A 19778-nucleotide genomic window follows, 5' to 3' on the forward strand; every position below is an offset into this window, starting at 1 on the left:
GGCACCCTGTTCCCTATAGACTGGAGAGACCTACAGGTACCCTGTTCCCTATAGACTGGAGAGACCTACAGTATGGGCACCCTGTTCCCTATAGACTGGAGAGACCTACAGGTACCCTGTTCGCTATAGATTGGAGAGACCTACAAGTACCCTGTTCCCTATAGACTGGAGAGACCTACAGTATGGGCACCCTGTTCCCTATAGACTGGAGAGACCTACAGGCACCCTGTTCCCTATAGACTGGAGAGACCTACAGGTACCCTGTTCCCTATAGACTGGACAGACCTACAGTATGGGTACCCTGTTCCCTATAGACTGGAGAGACCTACAGTATGGACACCCTGTTCCCTATAGACTGGAGAGACCTACAGGTACCCTGTTCCCTATAGACTGGATAGACCTACAGGTACCCTGTTCCCTATAGACTGGAGAGACCTACAGTATGGGCACCCTGTTCCCTATAGACTGGAGAGACCTACAGGTACCCTGTTCCCTATAGACTGGAGAGACCTACAGTATGGGCCTGTTCCCTATAGACTGGAGAGACCTACATGGGCACCCTGTTCCCTATAGACTGGAGAGACCTACAGTATGGGTACCCTGTTCCCTATAGACTGGAGAGACCTACAGTATGGGCACCCTGTTCCCTATAGACTGGAGAGACCTACAGGTACCCTGTTCCCTATAGACTGGAGAGACCTACAAGTGGGACCCTGTTCCCTATAGACTGGAGAGACCTACAGATGGGCACCCTGTTCCCTATAGACTGGAGAGACCTACATATGGGCACCCTGTTCCCTATAGACTGGAGAGACCTACAGGTACCCTGTTCGCTATAGACTGGAGAGACCTACAATGGGTACCCTGTTCCCTATAGACTGGAGAGACCTACAGTATGGACACCCTGTTCCCTATAGACTGGAGAGACCTACAGGTACCCTGTTCCCTATAGACTGGATAGACCTACAGGTACCCTGTTCCCTATAGACTGGAGAGACCTACAGTATGGGCACCCTGTTCCCTATAGACTGGAGAGACCTACAGTATGGGCACCCTGTTCCCTATAGACTGGAGAAATCTACAGTATGGACACCCTGTTCCCTATAGACTGGAGAGACCTACAGTATGGGCACCCTGTTCCCTATAGACTGGAGAGACCTACAGGTACCCTGTTCCCTATAGACTGGAGAGACCTACAGGCACCCTGTTCCCTATAGACTGGAGAGACCTACAGGGTACCCTGTTCCCTATAGACTGGAGAGACCTACAGGTACCCTGTTCCCTATAGACTGGAGAGACCTACAGTATGGGCACCCTGTTCCCTATAGACTGGAGAGACCTACAGGTACCCTGTTCCCTATAGACTGGAGAGACCTACAGGGGTACCCTGTTCCCTATAGACTGGAGAGACCTACAGTATGGGCACCCTGTTCCCTATAGACTGGAGAGACCTACAGGTATGGAACCCTGTTCCCTATAGACTGGAGAGACCTACAGGGTACCCTGTTCCCTATAGACTGGAGAGACCTACAGTATGGGCACCCTGTTCCCTATAGACTGGAGAGACCTACAGGTACCCTGTTCCCTATAGACTGGAGAGACCTACAGTATGGGCACCCTGTTCCCTATAGACTGGAGAGACCTACAGCTATGGGCACCCTGTTCCCTATAGACTGGAGAGACCTACAGGTACCCTGTTCCCTATAGACTGGAGAGACCTACAGTATGGGCACCCTGTTCCCTATAGACTGGAGAGACCTACAGTAGGACACCCTGTTCCCTATAGACTGGAGAGACCTACAGTATGGGCACCCTGTTCCCTATAGACTGGAGAGACCTACAGATGGGCACCCTGTTCCCTATAGACTGGAGAGACCTACAGTATGGGTACCCTGTTCCCTATAGACTGGAGAGACCTACATGGGCACCCTGTTCCCTATAGACTGGAGAGACCTACAGTATGGACACCCTGTTCCCTATAGACTGGAGAGACCTACAGGCACCCTGTTCCCTATAGACTGGAGAGACCTACGTATGGGTACCCTGTTCCCTATAGACTGGAGAGACCTACAGTATGGGCACCCTGTTCCCTATAGACTGGGGAGACCTACAGGTACCCTGTTCCCTATAGACTGGAGAGACCTACAGTATGGGCACCCTTTTCCCTATAGACTGGAGAGACCTACAGGTACCCTGTTCCCTATAGACTGGAGAGACCTACAGTATGGGTACCCTGTTCCCTATAGACTGGAGAGACCTACAGTATGGGCACCCTGTTCCCTATAGACTGGAGAGACCTACAGTATGGGTACCCTGTTCCCTATAGACTGGAGAGACCTACAGTATGGACACCCTGTTCCCTATAGACTGGAGAGACCTACAGGCACCCTGTTCCCTATAGACTGGAGAGACCTACAGGTACCCTGTTCCCTATAGACTGGAGAGACCTACAGTATGGGGCACCCTGTTCCCTATAGACTGGAGAGACCTACAGTATGGGCACCCTGTTCCCTATAGACTGGAGAGACCTACAGTATGGGCACCCTGTTCCCTATAGACTGGAGAGACCTACAGCATGGACACCCTGTTCCCTATAGACTGGAGAGACCTACAGGCACCCTGTTCCCTATAGACTGGAGAGACCTACAGTATGGGCACCCTGTTCCCTATAGACTGGAGAGACCTACAGTATGGACACCCTGTTCCCTATAGACTGGAGAGACCTACAGTATGGGCACCCTGTTCCCTATAGACTGGAGAGACCTACAGTATGGGCACCCTGTTCCCTATAGACTGGAGAGACCTACAGTATGGGCACCCTGTTCCCTATAGACTGGAGAGACCTACAGTATGGGCACCCTGTTCCCTATAGACTGGAGAGACCTACAGTATGGACACCCTGTTCCCTATAGACTGGAGAGACCTACAGGCACCCTGTTCCCTATAGACTGGAGAGACCTACAGTATGGGCACCCTGTTCCCTATAGACTGGAGAGACCTACAGTATGGACACCCTGTTCCCTATAGATTGGGGAGACCTACAGGTACCCTGTTCCCTATAGACTGGAGAGACCTACAGTATGGGCACCCTTTTCCCTATAGACTGGAGAGACCTACAGGTACCCTGTTCCCTATAGACTGGAGAGACCTACAGTATGGGTACCCTGTTCCCTATAGACTGGAGAGACCTACAGTATGGGCACCCTGTTCCCTATAGACTGGAGAGACCTACAGTATGGGTACCCTGTTCCCTATAGACTGGAGAGACCTACAGTATGGACACCCTGTTCCCTATAGACTGGAGAGACCTACAGGCACCCTGTTCCCTATAGACTGGAGAGACCTACAGGTACCCTGTTCCCTATAGACTGGAGAGACCTACAGTATGGGGCACCCTGTTCCCTATAGACTGGAGAGACCTACAGTATGGGCACCCTGTTCCCTATAGACTGGAGAGACCTACAGTATGGGCACCCTGTTCCCTATAGACTGGAAAGACCTACAGGCACCCTGTTCCCTATAGACTGGAGAGACCTACAGGTACCCTGTTCCCTATAGACTGGAGAGACCTACAGTATGGGGCACCCTGTTCCCTATAGACTGGAGAGACCTACAGTATGGGCACCCTGTTCCCTATAGACTGGAGAGACCTACAGGTACCCTGTTCCCTATAGACTGGAGAGACCTACAGTATGGGCACCCTGTTCCCTATAGACTGGAGAGACCTACAGGTACCCTGTTCCCTATAGACTGGAGAGACCTACAGTATGGGTACCCTGTTCCCTATAGACTGGAGAGACCTACAGTATGGGCACCCTGTTCCCTATAGACTGGAGAGACCTACAGTATGGACACCCTGTTCCCTATAGACTGGAGAGACCTACAGTATGGGCACCCTGTTCCCTATAGACTGGAGAGACCTACAGTATGGACACCCTGTTCCCTATAGACTGGAGAGACCTACAGTATGGGTACCCTGTTCCCTATAGACTGGAGAGACCTACAGTATGGACACCCTGTTCCCTATAGACTGGAGAGACCTACAGGCACCCTGTTCCCTATAGACTGGAGAGACCTACAGGTACCCTGTTCCCTATAGACTGGAGAGACCTACAGTATGGGGCACCCTGTTCCCTATAGACTGGAGAGACCTACAGTATGGGCACCCTGTTCCCTATAGACTGGAGAGACCTACAGTATGGGCACCCTGTTCCCTATAGACTGGAAAGACCTACAGGCACCCTGTTCCCTATAGACTGGAGAGACCTACAGGTACCCTGTTCCCTATAGACTGGAGAGACCTACAGTATGGGGCACCCTGTTCCCTATAGACTGGAGAGACCTACAGTATGGACACCCTGTTCCCTATAGATTGGGGAGACCTACAGGTACCCTGTTCCCTATAGACTGGAGAGACCTACAGTATGGGCACCCTTTTCCCTATAGACTGGAGAGACCTACAGGTACCCTGTTCCCTATAGACTGGAGAGACCTACAGTATGGGTACCCTGTTCCCTATAGACTGGAGAGACCTACAGTATGGGCACCCTGTTCCCTATAGACTGGAGAGACCTACAGTATGGGTACCCTGTTCCCTATAGACTGGAGAGACCTACAGTATGGACACCCTGTTCCCTATAGACTGGAGAGACCTACAGGCACCCTGTTCCCTATAGACTGGAGAGACCTACAGGTACCCTGTTCCCTATAGACTGGAGAGACCTACAGTATGGGGCACCCTGTTCCCTATAGACTGGAGAGACCTACAGTATGGGCACCCTGTTCCCTATAGACTGGAGAGACCTACAGTATGGGCACCCTGTTCCCTATAGACTGGAAAGACCTACAGGCACCCTGTTCCCTATAGACTGGAGAGACCTACAGGTACCCTGTTCCCTATAGACTGGAGAGACCTACAGTATGGGGCACCCTGTTCCCTATAGACTGGAGAGACCTACAGTATGGGCACCCTGTTCCCTATAGACTGGAGAGACCTACAGGTACCCTGTTCCCTATAGACTGGAGAGACCTACAGTATGGGCACCCTGTTCCCTATAGACTGGAGAGACCTACAGGTACCCTGTTCCCTATAGACTGGAGAGACCTACAGTATGGGTACCCTGTTCCCTATAGACTGGAGAGACCTACAGTATGGGCACCCTGTTCCCTATAGACTGGAGAGACCTACAGTATGGACACCCTGTTCCCTATAGACTGGAGAGACCTACAGTATGGGCACCCTGTTCCCTATAGACTGGAGAGACCTACAGTATGGACACCCTGTTCCCTATAGACTGGAGAGACCTACAGTATGGGTACCCTGTTCCCTATAGACTGGAGAGACCTACAGTATGGACACCCTGTTCCCTATAGACTGGAGAGACCTACAGGCACCCTGTTCCCTATAGACTGGAGAGACCTACAGGTACCCTGTTCCCTATAGACTGGAGAGACCTACAGTATGGGGCACCCTGTTCCCTATAGACTGGAGAGACCTACAGTATGGGCACCCTGTTCCCTATAGACTGGAGAGACCTACAGTATGGGCACCCTGTTCCCTATAGACTGGAAAGACCTACAGGCACCCTGTTCCCTATAGACTGGAGAGACCTACAGGTACCCTGTTCCCTATAGACTGGAGAGACCTACAGTATGGGGCACCCTGTTCCCTATAGACTGGAGAGACCTACAGTATGGGTACCCTGTTCCCTATAGACTGGAGAGACCTACAGGTACCCTGTTCCCTATAGACTGGAGAGACCTACAGTATGGGCACCCTGTTCCCTATAGACTGGAGAGACCTACAGGTACCCTGTTCCCTATAGACTGGAGAGACCTACAGTATGGGTACCCTGTTCCCTATAGACTGGAGAGACCTACAGTATGGGCACCCTGTTCCCTATAGACTGGAGAGACCTACAGTATGGACACCCTGTTCCCTATAGACTGGAGAGACCTACAGTATGGGCACCCTGTTCCCTATAGACTGGAGAGACCTACAGTATGGGCACCCTGTTCCCTATAGACTGGAGAGACCTACAGTATGGGCACCCTGTTCCCTATAGACTGGAGAGACCTACAGGTACCCTGTTCCCTATAGACTGGAGAGACCTACAGTATGGGCACCCTGTTCCCTATAGACTGGAGAGATCTACAGTATGGTCACCCTGTTCCCTATAGACTGGAGAGACCTACAGGCACCCTGTTCCCTATAGACTGGAGAGACCTACAGGTACCCTGTTCCCTATAGACAGGAGAGACCTACAGGCACCCTGTTCCCTATAGACTGGAGAGACCTACAGTATGGGGCACCCTGTTCCCTATAGACTGGAGAGACCTACAGTATGGGCACCCTGTTCCCTATAGACTGGAGAGACCTACAGTATGGGCACCCTGTTCCCTATAGACTGGAGAGACCTACAGTATGGGCACCCTGTTCCCTATAGACTGGAGAGACCTACAGTATGGGGCACCCTGTTCCCTGTAGACTGGAGAGACCTACAGGTACCCTGTTCCCTATAGACTGGAGAGACCTACAGTATGGACACCCTGTTCCCTATAGACTGGAGAGACCTACAGGCACCCTGTTCCCTATAGACTGGAGAGACCTACAGTATGGGTACCCTGTTCCCTATAGACTGGAGAGACCTACAGGTACCCTGTTCCCTATAGACTGGAGAGACCTACAGTATGGGCACCCTGTTCCCTATAGACTGGAGAGACCTACAGTAAAAGTGCTGCATTATATAGGGCCCAGGTGAAAAGTCCTGCACTATATAGGGCCCAGGGTGCCATTCAGGCCTCAGCCAGAGAAATGTCAGACTCACTGATGTCCCGAACGATCTTTCAGCTCTCTCCAGCGTCCGAGCAGTTTCTGGTGGAGGTCAACGTCAGCATCCCAGACGTCCTCCTGTAAGACCAGGCCGTGGGGACGAGCCTCAGCTTTAAACACAACACTATATTAACATACTGTATATCAGCTGAAGGTCATTCACATTCTCATAGTTTACAGATGAAGGTCATTCACATTCTCATAGTTTACAGATGAAGGTCATTCACATTCTCATAGTTTACAGCTGAAGGTAAGAAGGTCATTCACATAGTTTACAGCTGAAGGTAAGAAGGTCATTCACATAGTTTACAGCTGAAGGTTAGAAGGTCATTCACATTCTCATAGTTTACAGCTGAAAGTAAGAAGGTCATTCACATTCTCATAGTTTACAGCTGAAGGTTAGAAGGTCATTCACATTCTCATAGTTTACAGCTGAAGGTGAGAAGGTCCTTCTCATAGTTTACAGCTGAAGGTGAGAAGGTCATTCTCATAGTTTACAGCTGAAGGTTAGAAGGTCACTCATAGTTTACAGCTGAAGGTGAGAAGGTCCTTCTCATAGTTTACAGCTGAAGGTGAGAAGGTCATTCTCATAGTTTACAGCTGAAGGTTAGAAGGTCATTCTCATAGTTTACAGCTGAAGGTGAGAAGGTCCTTCTCATAGTTTACAGCTGAAGGTGAGAAGGTCATTCTCATAGTTTACAGCTGAAGGTTAGAAGGTCATTCTCATAGTTTACAGCTGAAGGTTAGAAGGTCATTCTCAGTTTACAGCTGAAGGTTAGAAGGTCATTCTCATAGTTTACAGCTGAAGGTGAGAAGGTCATTCTCATAGTTTACAGCTGAAGGTTAGAAGGTCATTCACATAGTTTACAGCTGAAGGTTAGAAGGTCATTCACATTCTCATAGTTTGCAGATGAAGGTTAGAAGGTCATTCTCATAGTTTACAGCTGAAGGTGTGAAGGTCATTCTCATAGTTTACAGCTGAAGGTTAGAAGGTCGTTCACATAGTTTACAGCTGAAGGTTAGAAGGTCATTCACATTCTCATAGTTTGCAGCTGAAGGTTAGAAGGTCATTCACATAGTTTACAGCTGAAGGTGAGAAGGTCATTCACATTCTCATAGTTTGCAGATGAAGGTTAGAAGGTCATTCACATAGTTTACAGATGAAGGTGAGGATTTAACATTTTCTGTGAAAAAAACGTAAATGATATGAGTTACGTCCGGGTTACTCACATTTCAGAACAAAGGGCAACCCCACATAACAGCGGTCGCCACACTGCAAACCGGCATCAAAATAAATATTAGCGACCTGCAAAAAAACAAAGAAGAGGGAAATAAAGTGAAGCCATTCAGCTCTGCGCTGCGTAAAATGTCGACGTTCAGAACAACGGTATTGAGCTAAAGCCTACGGTTGGGGACCGGTGCGTCTACCTTGGACTTGCGTCTAGGTTCCAGCCCGTCCCTGTTATGACGTAGTTTTTTGTAATAGAAGCGAACGTCTTCTGTCAGAGAACGGATGTGGTGGAGTCTCGCTCTCTGGGTGAAGGAACTCTGGATGATTAAACTCTGGTGAACTATCTTCCCCTGGGGGGGGAGGACAGAGAGGAGAGGACACACACAGGCGTCACGGCAGGGCAGGGCAGGGCAGGGCGACATGTGACAGCTACCATACCATAACACTGTTTGAACACCTAACGTGTAATTTCAAGACAGTGAAGAGTTACATTTACATTTCTAGTCATTTAGCAGATGCTCTTATCCAGAGCGACTTACAGTAGTGAATGCATACATTTCATACATTTCATTTCATGCCTTTTTTTTTATTTTTTGTACTGGCCCCCCGTGGGAATCGAACCCACAATGACATTGCAAACACCATGCTCTACCAACTGAGCCACAGGGGAACCATTGTAAGAATGTTGTGTTGCTTGTTGGAATGTCAGCAATCCGATCTTGTGCCTGTTGCACCTTAATAAGGCACGAGGGGGTGTGCTATATGGCCAATATACCACGGCTAAGGGCTGTCCTTAAGCACGAAGCAGCTTTAACAGAGGGCTAGAGGTAGGATGATGGTTTAACAGAGGGCTAGAGGTAGGATGATGGTTTAACAGAGGGCTAGGGGTAGGATGATGGTTTAACAGAGGGCTAGGGGTAGGATGATGGTTTAACAGAGAGGTAGGATGATGGTTTAACAGAGAGGTAGGATGATGGTTTAACAGAGGGCTAGAGGTAGGATGATGGTTTAACAGAGAGGTAGGATGATGGTTTAACAGAGAGGTAGGATGATGGTTTAACAGAGAGGTAGGGGTAGGATGATGGTTTAACAGAGGGCTAGGGGTAGGATGATGGTTTAACAGAGAGGTAGGATGATGGTTTAACAGAGGGCTAGAGGTAGGATGATGGTTTAACAGAGGGCTAGGGGTAGGATGATGGTTTAACAGAGAGGTAGGATGATGGTTTAACAGAGGGCTAGAGGTAGGATGATGGTTTAACAGAGGGCTAGGGGTAGGATGATGGTTTAACAGAGGGCTAGGGGTAGGATGATGGTTTAACAGAGAGGTAGGATGATGGTTTAACAGAGGGCTAGAGGTAGGATGATGGTTTAACAGAGGGCTAGGGGTAGGATGATGGTTTAACAGAGGGCTAGAGGTAGGATGATGGTTTAACAAAGGGCTAGAGGTAGGATGATGGTTTAACAGAGGGCTAGGGGTAGGATGATGGTTTAACAGAGGGCTAGAGGTAGGATGATGGTTTAACAAAGGGCTAGAGGTAGGATGATGGTTTAACAGAGGGCTAGGGGTAGGATGATGGTTTAACAGAGAGGTAGGATGATGGTTTAACAGAGAGGTAGGATGATGGTTGAACAGAGGGCGAGAGGTAGGATGATGGTTTAACAGAGGGCTAGAGGTAGGATGATGGTTTAACAGAGAGGTAGGATGATGGTTTAACAGAGAGGTAGGATGATGGTTTAACAGAGGGCTAGAGGTAGGATGATGGTTTAACAGAGGGTTAGAGGTAGGATGATGGTTTAACAGAGAGGTAGGATGATGGTTTAACAGAGAGGTAGGATGATGGTTTAACAGAGGGCTAGAGGTAGGATGATGGTTTAACAGAGGGCTAGAGGTAGGATGATGGTTTAACAGAGGGCTAGAGGTAGGATGATGGTTGAACAGAGGGCTAGAGGTAGGATGATGGTTTAACAGAGGGCTAGGGGTAGGATGATGGTTTAACAGAGAGGTAGGATGATGGTTTAACAGAGAGGTAGGATGATGGTTTAACAGAGAGGTAGGAAGATGGTTTAACAAAGGGCTAGAGGTAGGATGATGGTTTAACAGAGGGCTGGAGGTAGGATGATGGTTTAACAGAGGGCTGGAGGTAGGATGATGGTTTAACAGAGAGGTAGGATGATGGTTTAACAGAGAGGTAGGATGATGGTTTAACAGAGAGGTAGGATGATGGTTTAACAGAGAGGTAGGATGATGGTTTAACAGAGAGGTAGGATGATGGTTTAACAGAGAGGTAGGATGATGGTTTAACAGAGAGGTAGGATGATGGTTTAACAAAGGGCTAGAGGTAGGATGATGGTTGAACAGAGGGCTAGAGGTAGGATGATGGTTTAACAGAGGGTTAGAGGTAGGATGATGGTTGAACAGAGGGCTAGAGGTAGGATGATGGTTGAACAGAGGGCTAGAGGTAGGATGATGGTTGAACAGAGGGCTAGAGGTAGGATGAAAGTTGAACAGAGGGCTAGAGGTAGGATGATGGTTTGAAGTAGGATGATGGTTTAACAGAGGGCTAGAGGTAGGATGATGGTTTAACAGAGGGCTAGAGGTAGGATGATGGTTTAACAGAGGGCTAGAGGTAGGATGACCGTTGAACAGAGAGCTAGAGGTAGGATGATGGTTGAACAGAGGGCTAGAGGTAGGATGATGGTTGAACAGAGGGCTAGAGGTAGGATGATGGTTTAACAGAGAGGTAGGATGATGGTTGAACAGAGGGCTAGAGGTAGGATGATGGTTTAACTAAAGTTACTCACAGGAAAGGATGGCGGTAGGATGATGTGTTCAGGATGGCTGTTTAACTTCCCCACTGCTATCACAGCCATCACTGGGATTGTTAATATCTGAAGAAAACACAGAAGATAAACTCTTAAGACTGGTCCTAGATCTGTTTGTGCTGCAGCCATCTTCTCTGGTCATGTGGCATAACAAATCACCACAGGAGTTGTGAAGAGGGCACAAACAGATCAGGCAACAAAAAGACACTCATCATGATGGCACATAATAACATGCTGTTTTAAAGGACGTATTTGCCCTGCACAACCAGTGTCCTGAGTCAACACCTCTTAGTTCGGTGGTTAAACAACCAGTGTCCTGAGTCAACACCACTTAGTTCGGTGGTTTAACAACTAGTGTCCTGAGTCAACACCACTTAGTTCGGTGGTTAAACAACCAGTGTCCTGATTCAACACCTCTTAGCCTCTTAGTTCGGTGGTTTAACAACCAGTGTCTTGATTCAACACCTCTTAGCCTCTTAGTTCGGTGGTTAAACAACCAGTGTCCTGAGTCAACACCACTTAGTTCGGTGGTTAAACAACCAGTGTCCTGATTCAACACCTCTTAGCCTCTTAGTTCGGTGGTTTAACAACCAGTGTCCTGATTTAACACCTCTTAGCCTCTTAGTTCGGTGGTTTAACAACCAGTGTCCTGATTCAACACCCCTTAGCCTCTTAGTTCGGTGGTTTAACAACCAGTGTCCTGATTCAACACCGCTTAGCCTTTTAGTTCGGTGGTTAAACAACCAGTGTCCTGATTCAACACCACTTAGTTCGGTGGTTTAACAACCAGTGTCCTGAGTCAACACCACTTAGTTTGTGGTTTAACAACCAGTGTCCTGATTCAACACCTCTTAGTTCGGTGGTTTAACAACCAGTGTCCTGAGTCAACACCTCTTAGTTCGGTGGTTTAACAACCAGTGTCCTGAGTCAACACCACTTAGTTCGGTGGTTTAACAACCAGTGTCCTGATTCAACACCACTTAGTTCGGTGGTTAAACAACCAGTGTCCTGATTCAACACCACTTAGTTCGGTGGTTTAACAACCAGTGTCCTGAGTCAACACCACTTAGCCTCTTAGTTCGGTGGTTTAACAACCAGTTTCCTGATTCAACACCTCTTAGCCTCTTAGTTCGGTGGTTTAACAACCAGTGTCCTGAGTCAACACCTCTTAGTTCGGTGGTTAAACAACCAGTGTCCTGATTCAACACCTCTTAGTTCGGTGGTTTAACAACCAGTGTCCTGATTCAACACCTCTTAGTTCAGTGGTTTAACAACCAGTGTCCTGAGTCAACACCTCTTAGCCTCTTAGTTCGGTGGTTAAACAACCAGTGTCCTGATTCAACACCTCTTAGTTCGGTGGTTTAAGAACCAGTGTCCTGATTCAACATCTCTTAGCATCTTAGTTCAGTGGTTAAACAACCAGTGTCCTGATTCAACACCTCTTAGTTCGGTGGTTAAACAACCAGTGTCCTGATTCAACACCTCTTAGTTCGGTGGTTAAACAACCAGTGTCCTGATTCAACACCTCTTAGCCTCTTAGTTCGGTGGTTAAACAACCAGTGTCCTGATTCAACACCTCTTAGCCTCTTAGTTCGGTGGTTAAACAACCAGTGTCCTGATTCAACACCACTTAGTTCGGTGGTTTAACAACCAGTGTCCTGATTCAACACCTCTTAGCCTCTTAGTTCGGTGGTTTTGTGTAGCGTATAGAATTGTAAAATTCCGATAACCTGTCAATTTTACAACCAAGACTGACATTTTACAACCCTAGTAACATACCTGGTAGTCAGTGGTGATATGTACCCTAGTAACATACCTGGTAGTCAGTGGTGATATGTACCCTAGTAACATACCTGGTAGTCAGTGGTGATATGTACCCTAGTAACATACCTGGTAGTCCAGCGGTGATATGTACCCTAGTAACATACCTGGTAGTCAGCGGTGATATGTACCCTAGCAACATACCCGGTAGTCCAGCGGTGATATGTACCCTAGTAACATACCTGGTAGTCAGTGGTGATATGTACCCTAGTAACATACCTGGTAGTCAGTGGTGATATGTACCGCTCCGTCATACAGGCCCTCCACAGCATGAGCCTCCAGGGTGACTCTGAACGCTGCATAGTATCCTGACGATAATATCACCTAGGAGACAGAGGTAAACACACACATCACCCTGATGATAATATCACCTAGGATACAGAGGTACACACATCACCCTGACGATAATATCACCTAGGAGACAGAGGTACACACACACTCACCCTGACGATAATATCACCTAGGATACAGAGGTACACACACATCACCCTGACGATAATATCACCTAGGAGACAGGGGTACACACACATCACCCTGACGATAATATCACCTAGGAGACAGAGGTACACACACATCACCCTGACGATAATATCACCTAGGATACAGAGGTACACACATCACCCTGACGATAATATCACCTAGGAGACAGAGGTACACACACACACATCACCCTGACGATAATATCACCTAGGAGACAGAGGTACACACACACACATCACCCTGACGATAATATCACCTAGGAGACAGAGGTACACACACACACACACATCACCCTGACGATAATATCACCTAGGAGACAGAGGTACACACACATCACCCTGACGATGATATCACCTAGGAGACAGGGGTACACACCCTTGGTGTCCATAGCCTAAACATTCACTTTATGTAAATGTGGGGTTGAAAAAACCCCACTCCAACCTCTGTCTTCCTGTCGTTCCACTTCCTGCTATCATTCAAATCAGGACATTTGGGCCAATACTTCACTGCCCTAGCACCACACAGCTGATTCAAATCGGCAAAAGCTTGATCACTTGGTTATCTGAAAAAGCCGTGTAGTGTAGAAAACATGCACCCAGGGGGGCCCAGGGCCAACTTTCGGGGAACCCCGCTGTAAAGCTCTGTGTCAAACTACTGCTACTACTACTAGCATTACTGCTACTACTACTACTACTACTACTACTACTACTACTGCTACTACTATCATTACTGCTACTACTACTACTACTACTACTACTATAATTACTACTGCTACTGCTACTAGCATTACTGCTACTACTACTAGCATTACTGCTACTACTACTGCTACTAGCATTACTGCTACTACTACTGCTACTAGCATTACTGCTACTACTACTACTACTAGCATTACTGCTACTACTACTACTACTACTACTACTACTACTACTAACCCCTGCTGTAAAGCTCTGTGTCTACTACAACTACTACTACTATCACTACTACTACTGCTACTACTACTACTACTGCTACTACTATCATTACTGCTACTGCTACTACTACTATCATTACTGCTACTGCTACTAGTATTACTACTACTGCTACTACTACTACTACTATCATTACTACTACTGCTACTACTACTACTACTACTACTACTACTGCTGCTGCTACTACTACTACCATTACTGCTACTACTACTACTATCATCATTACCACTACTACTACTGCTACTAGCATTACTGCTACTGCTACTAGCATTACTGCTACTGCTACTAGCATTACTGCTACTGCTACTAGCATTACTGCTACTGCTACTAGCATTACTGCTACTAGCATTACTGCTACTAGTATTACTGCTACTAGTAGTACTGCTGCTACTATCATTACTGCTACCACTACTATTACTGCTACCACTACCACTACCACCACCACCACTACCACTACCACTACTACTACTACTACTACTACTACTATCATCATTACTGCTACCACTAATACTATCATTACTGCTACTACCACCACTACTACTACTACAGAGGTGTAGATCTTACAGTTTTATGCTGTGAAGCAGAGATGTTGTGAAGTTCTCTGCTGCGGCCCAGAGCTGCTGTCCTGTTCCCTCTATCTGTCCGCAGCAGCTCCACGGACAGACTGTCCCCTGTCACCAGCCATGACTTGATCTCCAACTGGAGGAAAGGGGTACAAAGGTCAAAGGTTACAGAGAGGTCACAGAGGTCAGGGGATGGAGGGAAGGGGTACACAGGTCAGAGGTTACAGAGAGGTCACAGAGGTCAGGAGATGGAGGGAAGGGGTACACAGGTCAGAGGTTACAGAGAGGTCAGAGGTCAGATGGGGATGCACCGAGAAAAAAAAATCTAGTTCCTGTAAAACAAGTAATAGCCCGGATGTGTATTTGCATTAAATCAAATCAATAAAACAGTGGCTTGAGTCAGGCTACTATTTGAGCCAGGCCTTTATTTCCTTAATTGCACACAGCTTTTGCTCATTTTCCTAGTTAATTGTTTAATTCTAGCATTCACTTCCAGCATTTTAATAAAATGTCTTCATTTCCTGCTCTAATGTCTTATCATTTACACACACATTAACCACCTTTCCATCCAACCATTTCATGCAGATTTAATTCATTACCTGATGCATGAAAAAAAGTCACAACCGGGGCAATACACTGAGGAGACTCTCCCCTGCTGTATAGTCCCCTGACCCCAGACTCTCTCCTGCTGTATAGTCCCTGACCCCAGATTTATACACTGAGGAGACTCTCTCCTGCTGTATAGTCCCTGACCCCAGGTTTATACACTGAGGAGACTCTCTCCTGCTGTATAGTCCCCTGACCCCAGACTCTCTCCTGCTGTATAGTCCCTGACCCCAGGTTTATACACTGAGGAGACTCTCTCCTGCTGTATAGTCCCCTGACCCCAGACTCTCTCCTGCTGTATAGTCCCTGACCCCAGGTTTATACACTGAGGAGACTCTCTCCTGCTGTATAGTCCCCTGACCCCAGACTCTCTCCTGCTGTATAGTCCCTGACCCCAGGTTTATACACTGAGGAGACTCTCTCCTGCTGTATAGTCCCTGACCCCAGGTTTATACACTGAGGAGACTCTCTCCTGCTGTATAGTCCCTGACCCCAGACTCTCTCCTGCTGTATAGTCCCTGACCCCAGGTTTATACACTGAGGAGACTCTCTCCTGCTGTATAGTCCCCTGACCCCAGACTCTCTCCTGCTGTATAGTCCCTGACCCCAGGTTTATACACTGAGGAGACTCTCTCCTGCTGTATAGTCCCCTGACCCCAGACTCTCTCCTGCTGTATAGTCCCTGACCCCAGAATCTCTCCTGCTGTATAGTCCCTGACCCCAGACTCTCTCCACGCAGACACACTGTTGGATTGTGTTTGCTTTGGCACCGCTCAACACCCTTCATTATCAACATCTACGCACGTAACCACTCACACACACTACTGACTAAACACACACACACACACACACACACACACACACTACTGACTACACACACACACCGTTGTTACTTGTTTATAGTTTAGTTAATAAATATATTTTTGTTTTTCCTTGATGTCTGCATTGTCTCCCCTTTTTGTTAGGGGCTACGAGCCGGTTGGTACACTTGAGATGTAGAACCTGCTCTCTCAGTGATGACATGTGCTGATCATCAGCCTGTAACACCGTCACCTCTCTCAGTGATGACATGTGCTGATCATCAGCCTGTAACACCGTCACTTCTCTCAGTGATGACATGTGCTGATCATCAGCCTGTAACACCGTCACCTCTCTCAGTGATGACATGTGCTGATCATCAGCCTGTAACACCGTCACCTCTCTCAGTGATGACATGTGCTGATCATCAGCCTGTAACACCGTCACCTCTCTCAGTGATGACATGTGCTGATCATCAGCCTGTAACACCGTCACCTCTCTCAGTGATGACATGTGCTGATCATCAGCCTGTAACACCGTCACCTCTCTGTGACAACACGTTGTGCTGATCATCAGCCTGTAACACCGTCACCTCTCTCAGTGACGACATGTTGTGCTGATCATCAGCCTGTAACACCGTCACCTCTCTCAGTGACGACATGTTGTGCTGATCATCAGCCTGTAACACCGTCACCTCTCTCAGTGATGACATGTGCTGATCATCAGCCTGTAACACCGTCACCTCTCTGTGACGACACGCTGTGCTGATCATCAGCCTGTAACACCGTCACCTCAGTGACAACATGTTGTGCTGATCATCAGCCTGTAACACCGTCACCTCTCTGTGACGACACGTTGTGCTGATCATCAGCCTGTAACACCGTCACCTCTCTGTGACGACACGTTGTGCTGATCATCAGCCTGTAACACCGTCACCTCTCTGTGACAACACGTTGTGCTGATCATCAGCCTGTAACACCGTCACCTCTCTCAGTGACGACACGTTGAGCTGATCATCAGCCTGTAACACCGTCACCTCAGTGACAACACGTTGTGCTGATCATCAGCCTGTAACACCGTCACCTCTCTGTGACGACACGTTGTGCTGATCATCAGCCTGTAACACCGTCACCTCTCTCAGTGACGACACGTTGTGCTGATCATCAACCTGTAACACCGTCACCTCTCTCAGTGACGACACGTTGTGCTGATCATCAGCCTGTAACACCGTCACCTCTCTGTGACGACACGTTGTGCTGATCATCAGCCTGTAACACCGTCACCTCTCTGTGACGACATGTTGTGCTGATCATCAGCCTGTAACACCGTCACCTCTCTCAGTGACGACACGCTGTGCTGATCATCAGCCTGTAACACCGTCACCTCAGTGACAACACGTTGTGCTGATCATCAGCCTGTAACACCGTCACCTCTCTCAGTGACGACACGTTGAGCTGATCAGCCTGTCACGGGCTTGTCCTCTCTAAACGGTGCCTCTCTCCTGTTTCATTTGGTAGTGGCGGAGGCACCTGCTCAGTGCACACCGTCCTGTCTTTTTTGCGCTTAGGCCTTGGAAAGTGTAGGTTCAGGCTGAGGCTCAGAACCTGAAGAATACTCAGATGGATGAAGAAATGAATCATGACGAGTGGTTTTCATTCAGATCTTGAAGCAGCATGTGCGTCCATTCCTCTTGGTCTTCTTACCAGTTCTTCCAGGATTCCGCGATCGCATAATTCAACGCAAAAAATAAATCAGCCAATCAGCGCATATTATGCGAGAGCTCGCAATTTTGACCAATTCCCACACTTTTAGCGCATAAGTGTCCAATCAAAAGCGGGTTCGTAATTTTGACCAATTACTGCACTGTTACCGTGGAAAATGGCCCAATCCAACCACACGTCAACAAAGTTTTTTCCCCCCCTGGCCTATCAGCGTATTCATGTGCGAAGATGATGGGTGATTGTTGACGGCTGACAGGAAGTACAATGAACAGAAATCGATCTGATTTCCCTTAAGGAAATAACAGCTAACGACCGTGCAAAACAATTTCCAAAAAATGTTTTTGGGAATTAGAGAAAGTCGACAATCAACAGTCACTTAGAATCAGCAAAACGTATGAGAATGTCAGAACAGTTTCCCACGGCAGATTACCGTGACTAAGGTGGTAGCAGGGAGGACTGTGGGAAGCCCTGAGTGGTGTTTTACTCAAACTTTTACTCCGCTAACCTTGGCTTTAGTAGGCTGGTCGGTACTCTGCTCTCCCCAGTCTGTCTATGGAGAGCGCTGCTCAAAACACTGAGTGCAATTAGTCAACTTTGACGTTTTTAAACTCTGTGTAAAACTTAATACGGATCACGAAAGAACAATCTTTCTGGATTTTTTATTTTATTTTTAGAAATGGAATAATAATCAACCACAAGCCTATTTTGACCTGTTCTGTTCTTTACCTCCCTTTACGACCCTTTCAGGAAAAAAAACAAATCACAATCTCAAGAATTTTGAAGACAATTTATTAAAAAGAAATATCGATCGTCAAATTGAAAGTGATTGATCAGCTTTGATTCTATTCGGGGGGGGTTTTAAGGGAGAGCGAGAGCGAGTAGGAATGGGAGGTGCATCTCGTGCTGATAGCAAGCCCCAAACCCGATGGAGAGGAGAGGTGTGGATTTTATGACGGAGATGTTGTTCAGGAAAAATAAACACAATTGAGCATTTTAGATGTTTATTGTCTTTGTTTTCTGCTTAAAAATTCGTCCTAAAACTGAGCACATACGACATTTATTGCTTTATATGAAATGAACGTAGGGGAAGAAGGAAAAAAAAAACATCGCAAAATGTAAAAATCGCAGAATTTCAAATAAGCTGCCGTAAAATCAATCGCTTTAGGCCGCAGAAATCAACAAAAACATGTTGCGAAATCCAGGCGGGTCTGTCTTACCCACGCTCTCACAGTGCAGTCCCGTGTGACTCAGTTGGTAGAGCATGGTGTTTGCAATGCCAGGGTTGTGGGTTCGATTCCCACGGGGGACCAGTACGGGAAGAAAAAAAAAAATGTATGAAATGTATGCATTCACTACTGTAAGTCGCTCTGGATAAGAGCGTCTGCTAAAATGACTAAAAATGTTTTTTTTTTTTTTATGTAAAATGTAGTCCAAGTTGGCCAGAGTAGACTGATAAGACTTGCTTGTATTTGGTGGACTGATATAGAGGACATACCATGTAGAGAATAACAACTAGAATGGACTGATGATAACATAATTATGCATCGTTTGCTTCCTCTCGCTCATCAACTCACGCCAGACAGTCTGTTATTCCCTCCTGAAACTAGCGGTGGATCCTGGGGTAAACTTTAAACATTGAGACATGAGGGATGGTGCCATAACGAGGCTTGGGAAGGGGCTGAGTGCAGGGAAAACAAAAATCGCACGTGATGGTAGTGATATAAGGGGAGAAACCGTTAAAGGCTGCTTAGCGAGAATGATGCAATGTTTAACGATAAAGGAAGAGACTCCACCCAAAGTGGGGTCTGAATACCACCACAGGGAGAAGCCATGGCGGTGTCTGAATTACAGCTGTGTCGATCCTTTGGGAGAATTCAATTTTGTTAAAAGCTTCTCTAGTTTCCGTGAGTTATTTACTGTGAAAAATCTGACCTT

At 47.4% G+C, this 19778-nt stretch overlaps 1 protein-coding gene across 5 annotated transcripts in view; it reads right to left on the bottom strand.

The window, feature by feature from the left end:
• The window catches only part of tmem131 (transmembrane protein 131), a 178634-nt gene that overhangs the window by 95525 nt on the left and 63331 nt on the right, over window positions 1-19778 (bottom strand). For 4 of the 5 annotated variants that reach the window (XM_045697496.1, XM_045697495.1, XM_045697494.1 and 1 more), the window contains 6 exons: window positions 14720-14854; window positions 12927-13031; window positions 10866-10952; window positions 8261-8413; window positions 8063-8138; window positions 6828-6942 (listed from right to left, as the gene is read on the bottom strand). In XM_045697496.1, coding sequence (XP_045553452.1) covers window positions 6828-6942; window positions 8063-8138; window positions 8261-8413; window positions 10866-10952; window positions 12927-13031; window positions 14720-14854 — 671 coding nt within the window. The remainder of the gene's footprint in view (window positions 1-6827; window positions 6943-8062; window positions 8139-8260; window positions 8414-10865; window positions 10953-12926; window positions 13032-14719; window positions 14855-19778) is intronic. The other variant, XM_045697497.1, reaches the window with a different exon arrangement.

The sequence above is a fragment of the Salmo salar genome, chromosome ssa16, assembly GCF_905237065.1.
Source record: "Salmo salar chromosome ssa16, Ssal_v3.1, whole genome shotgun sequence".
NCBI lineage: Eukaryota > Metazoa > Chordata > Actinopteri > Salmoniformes > Salmonidae > Salmo > Salmo salar.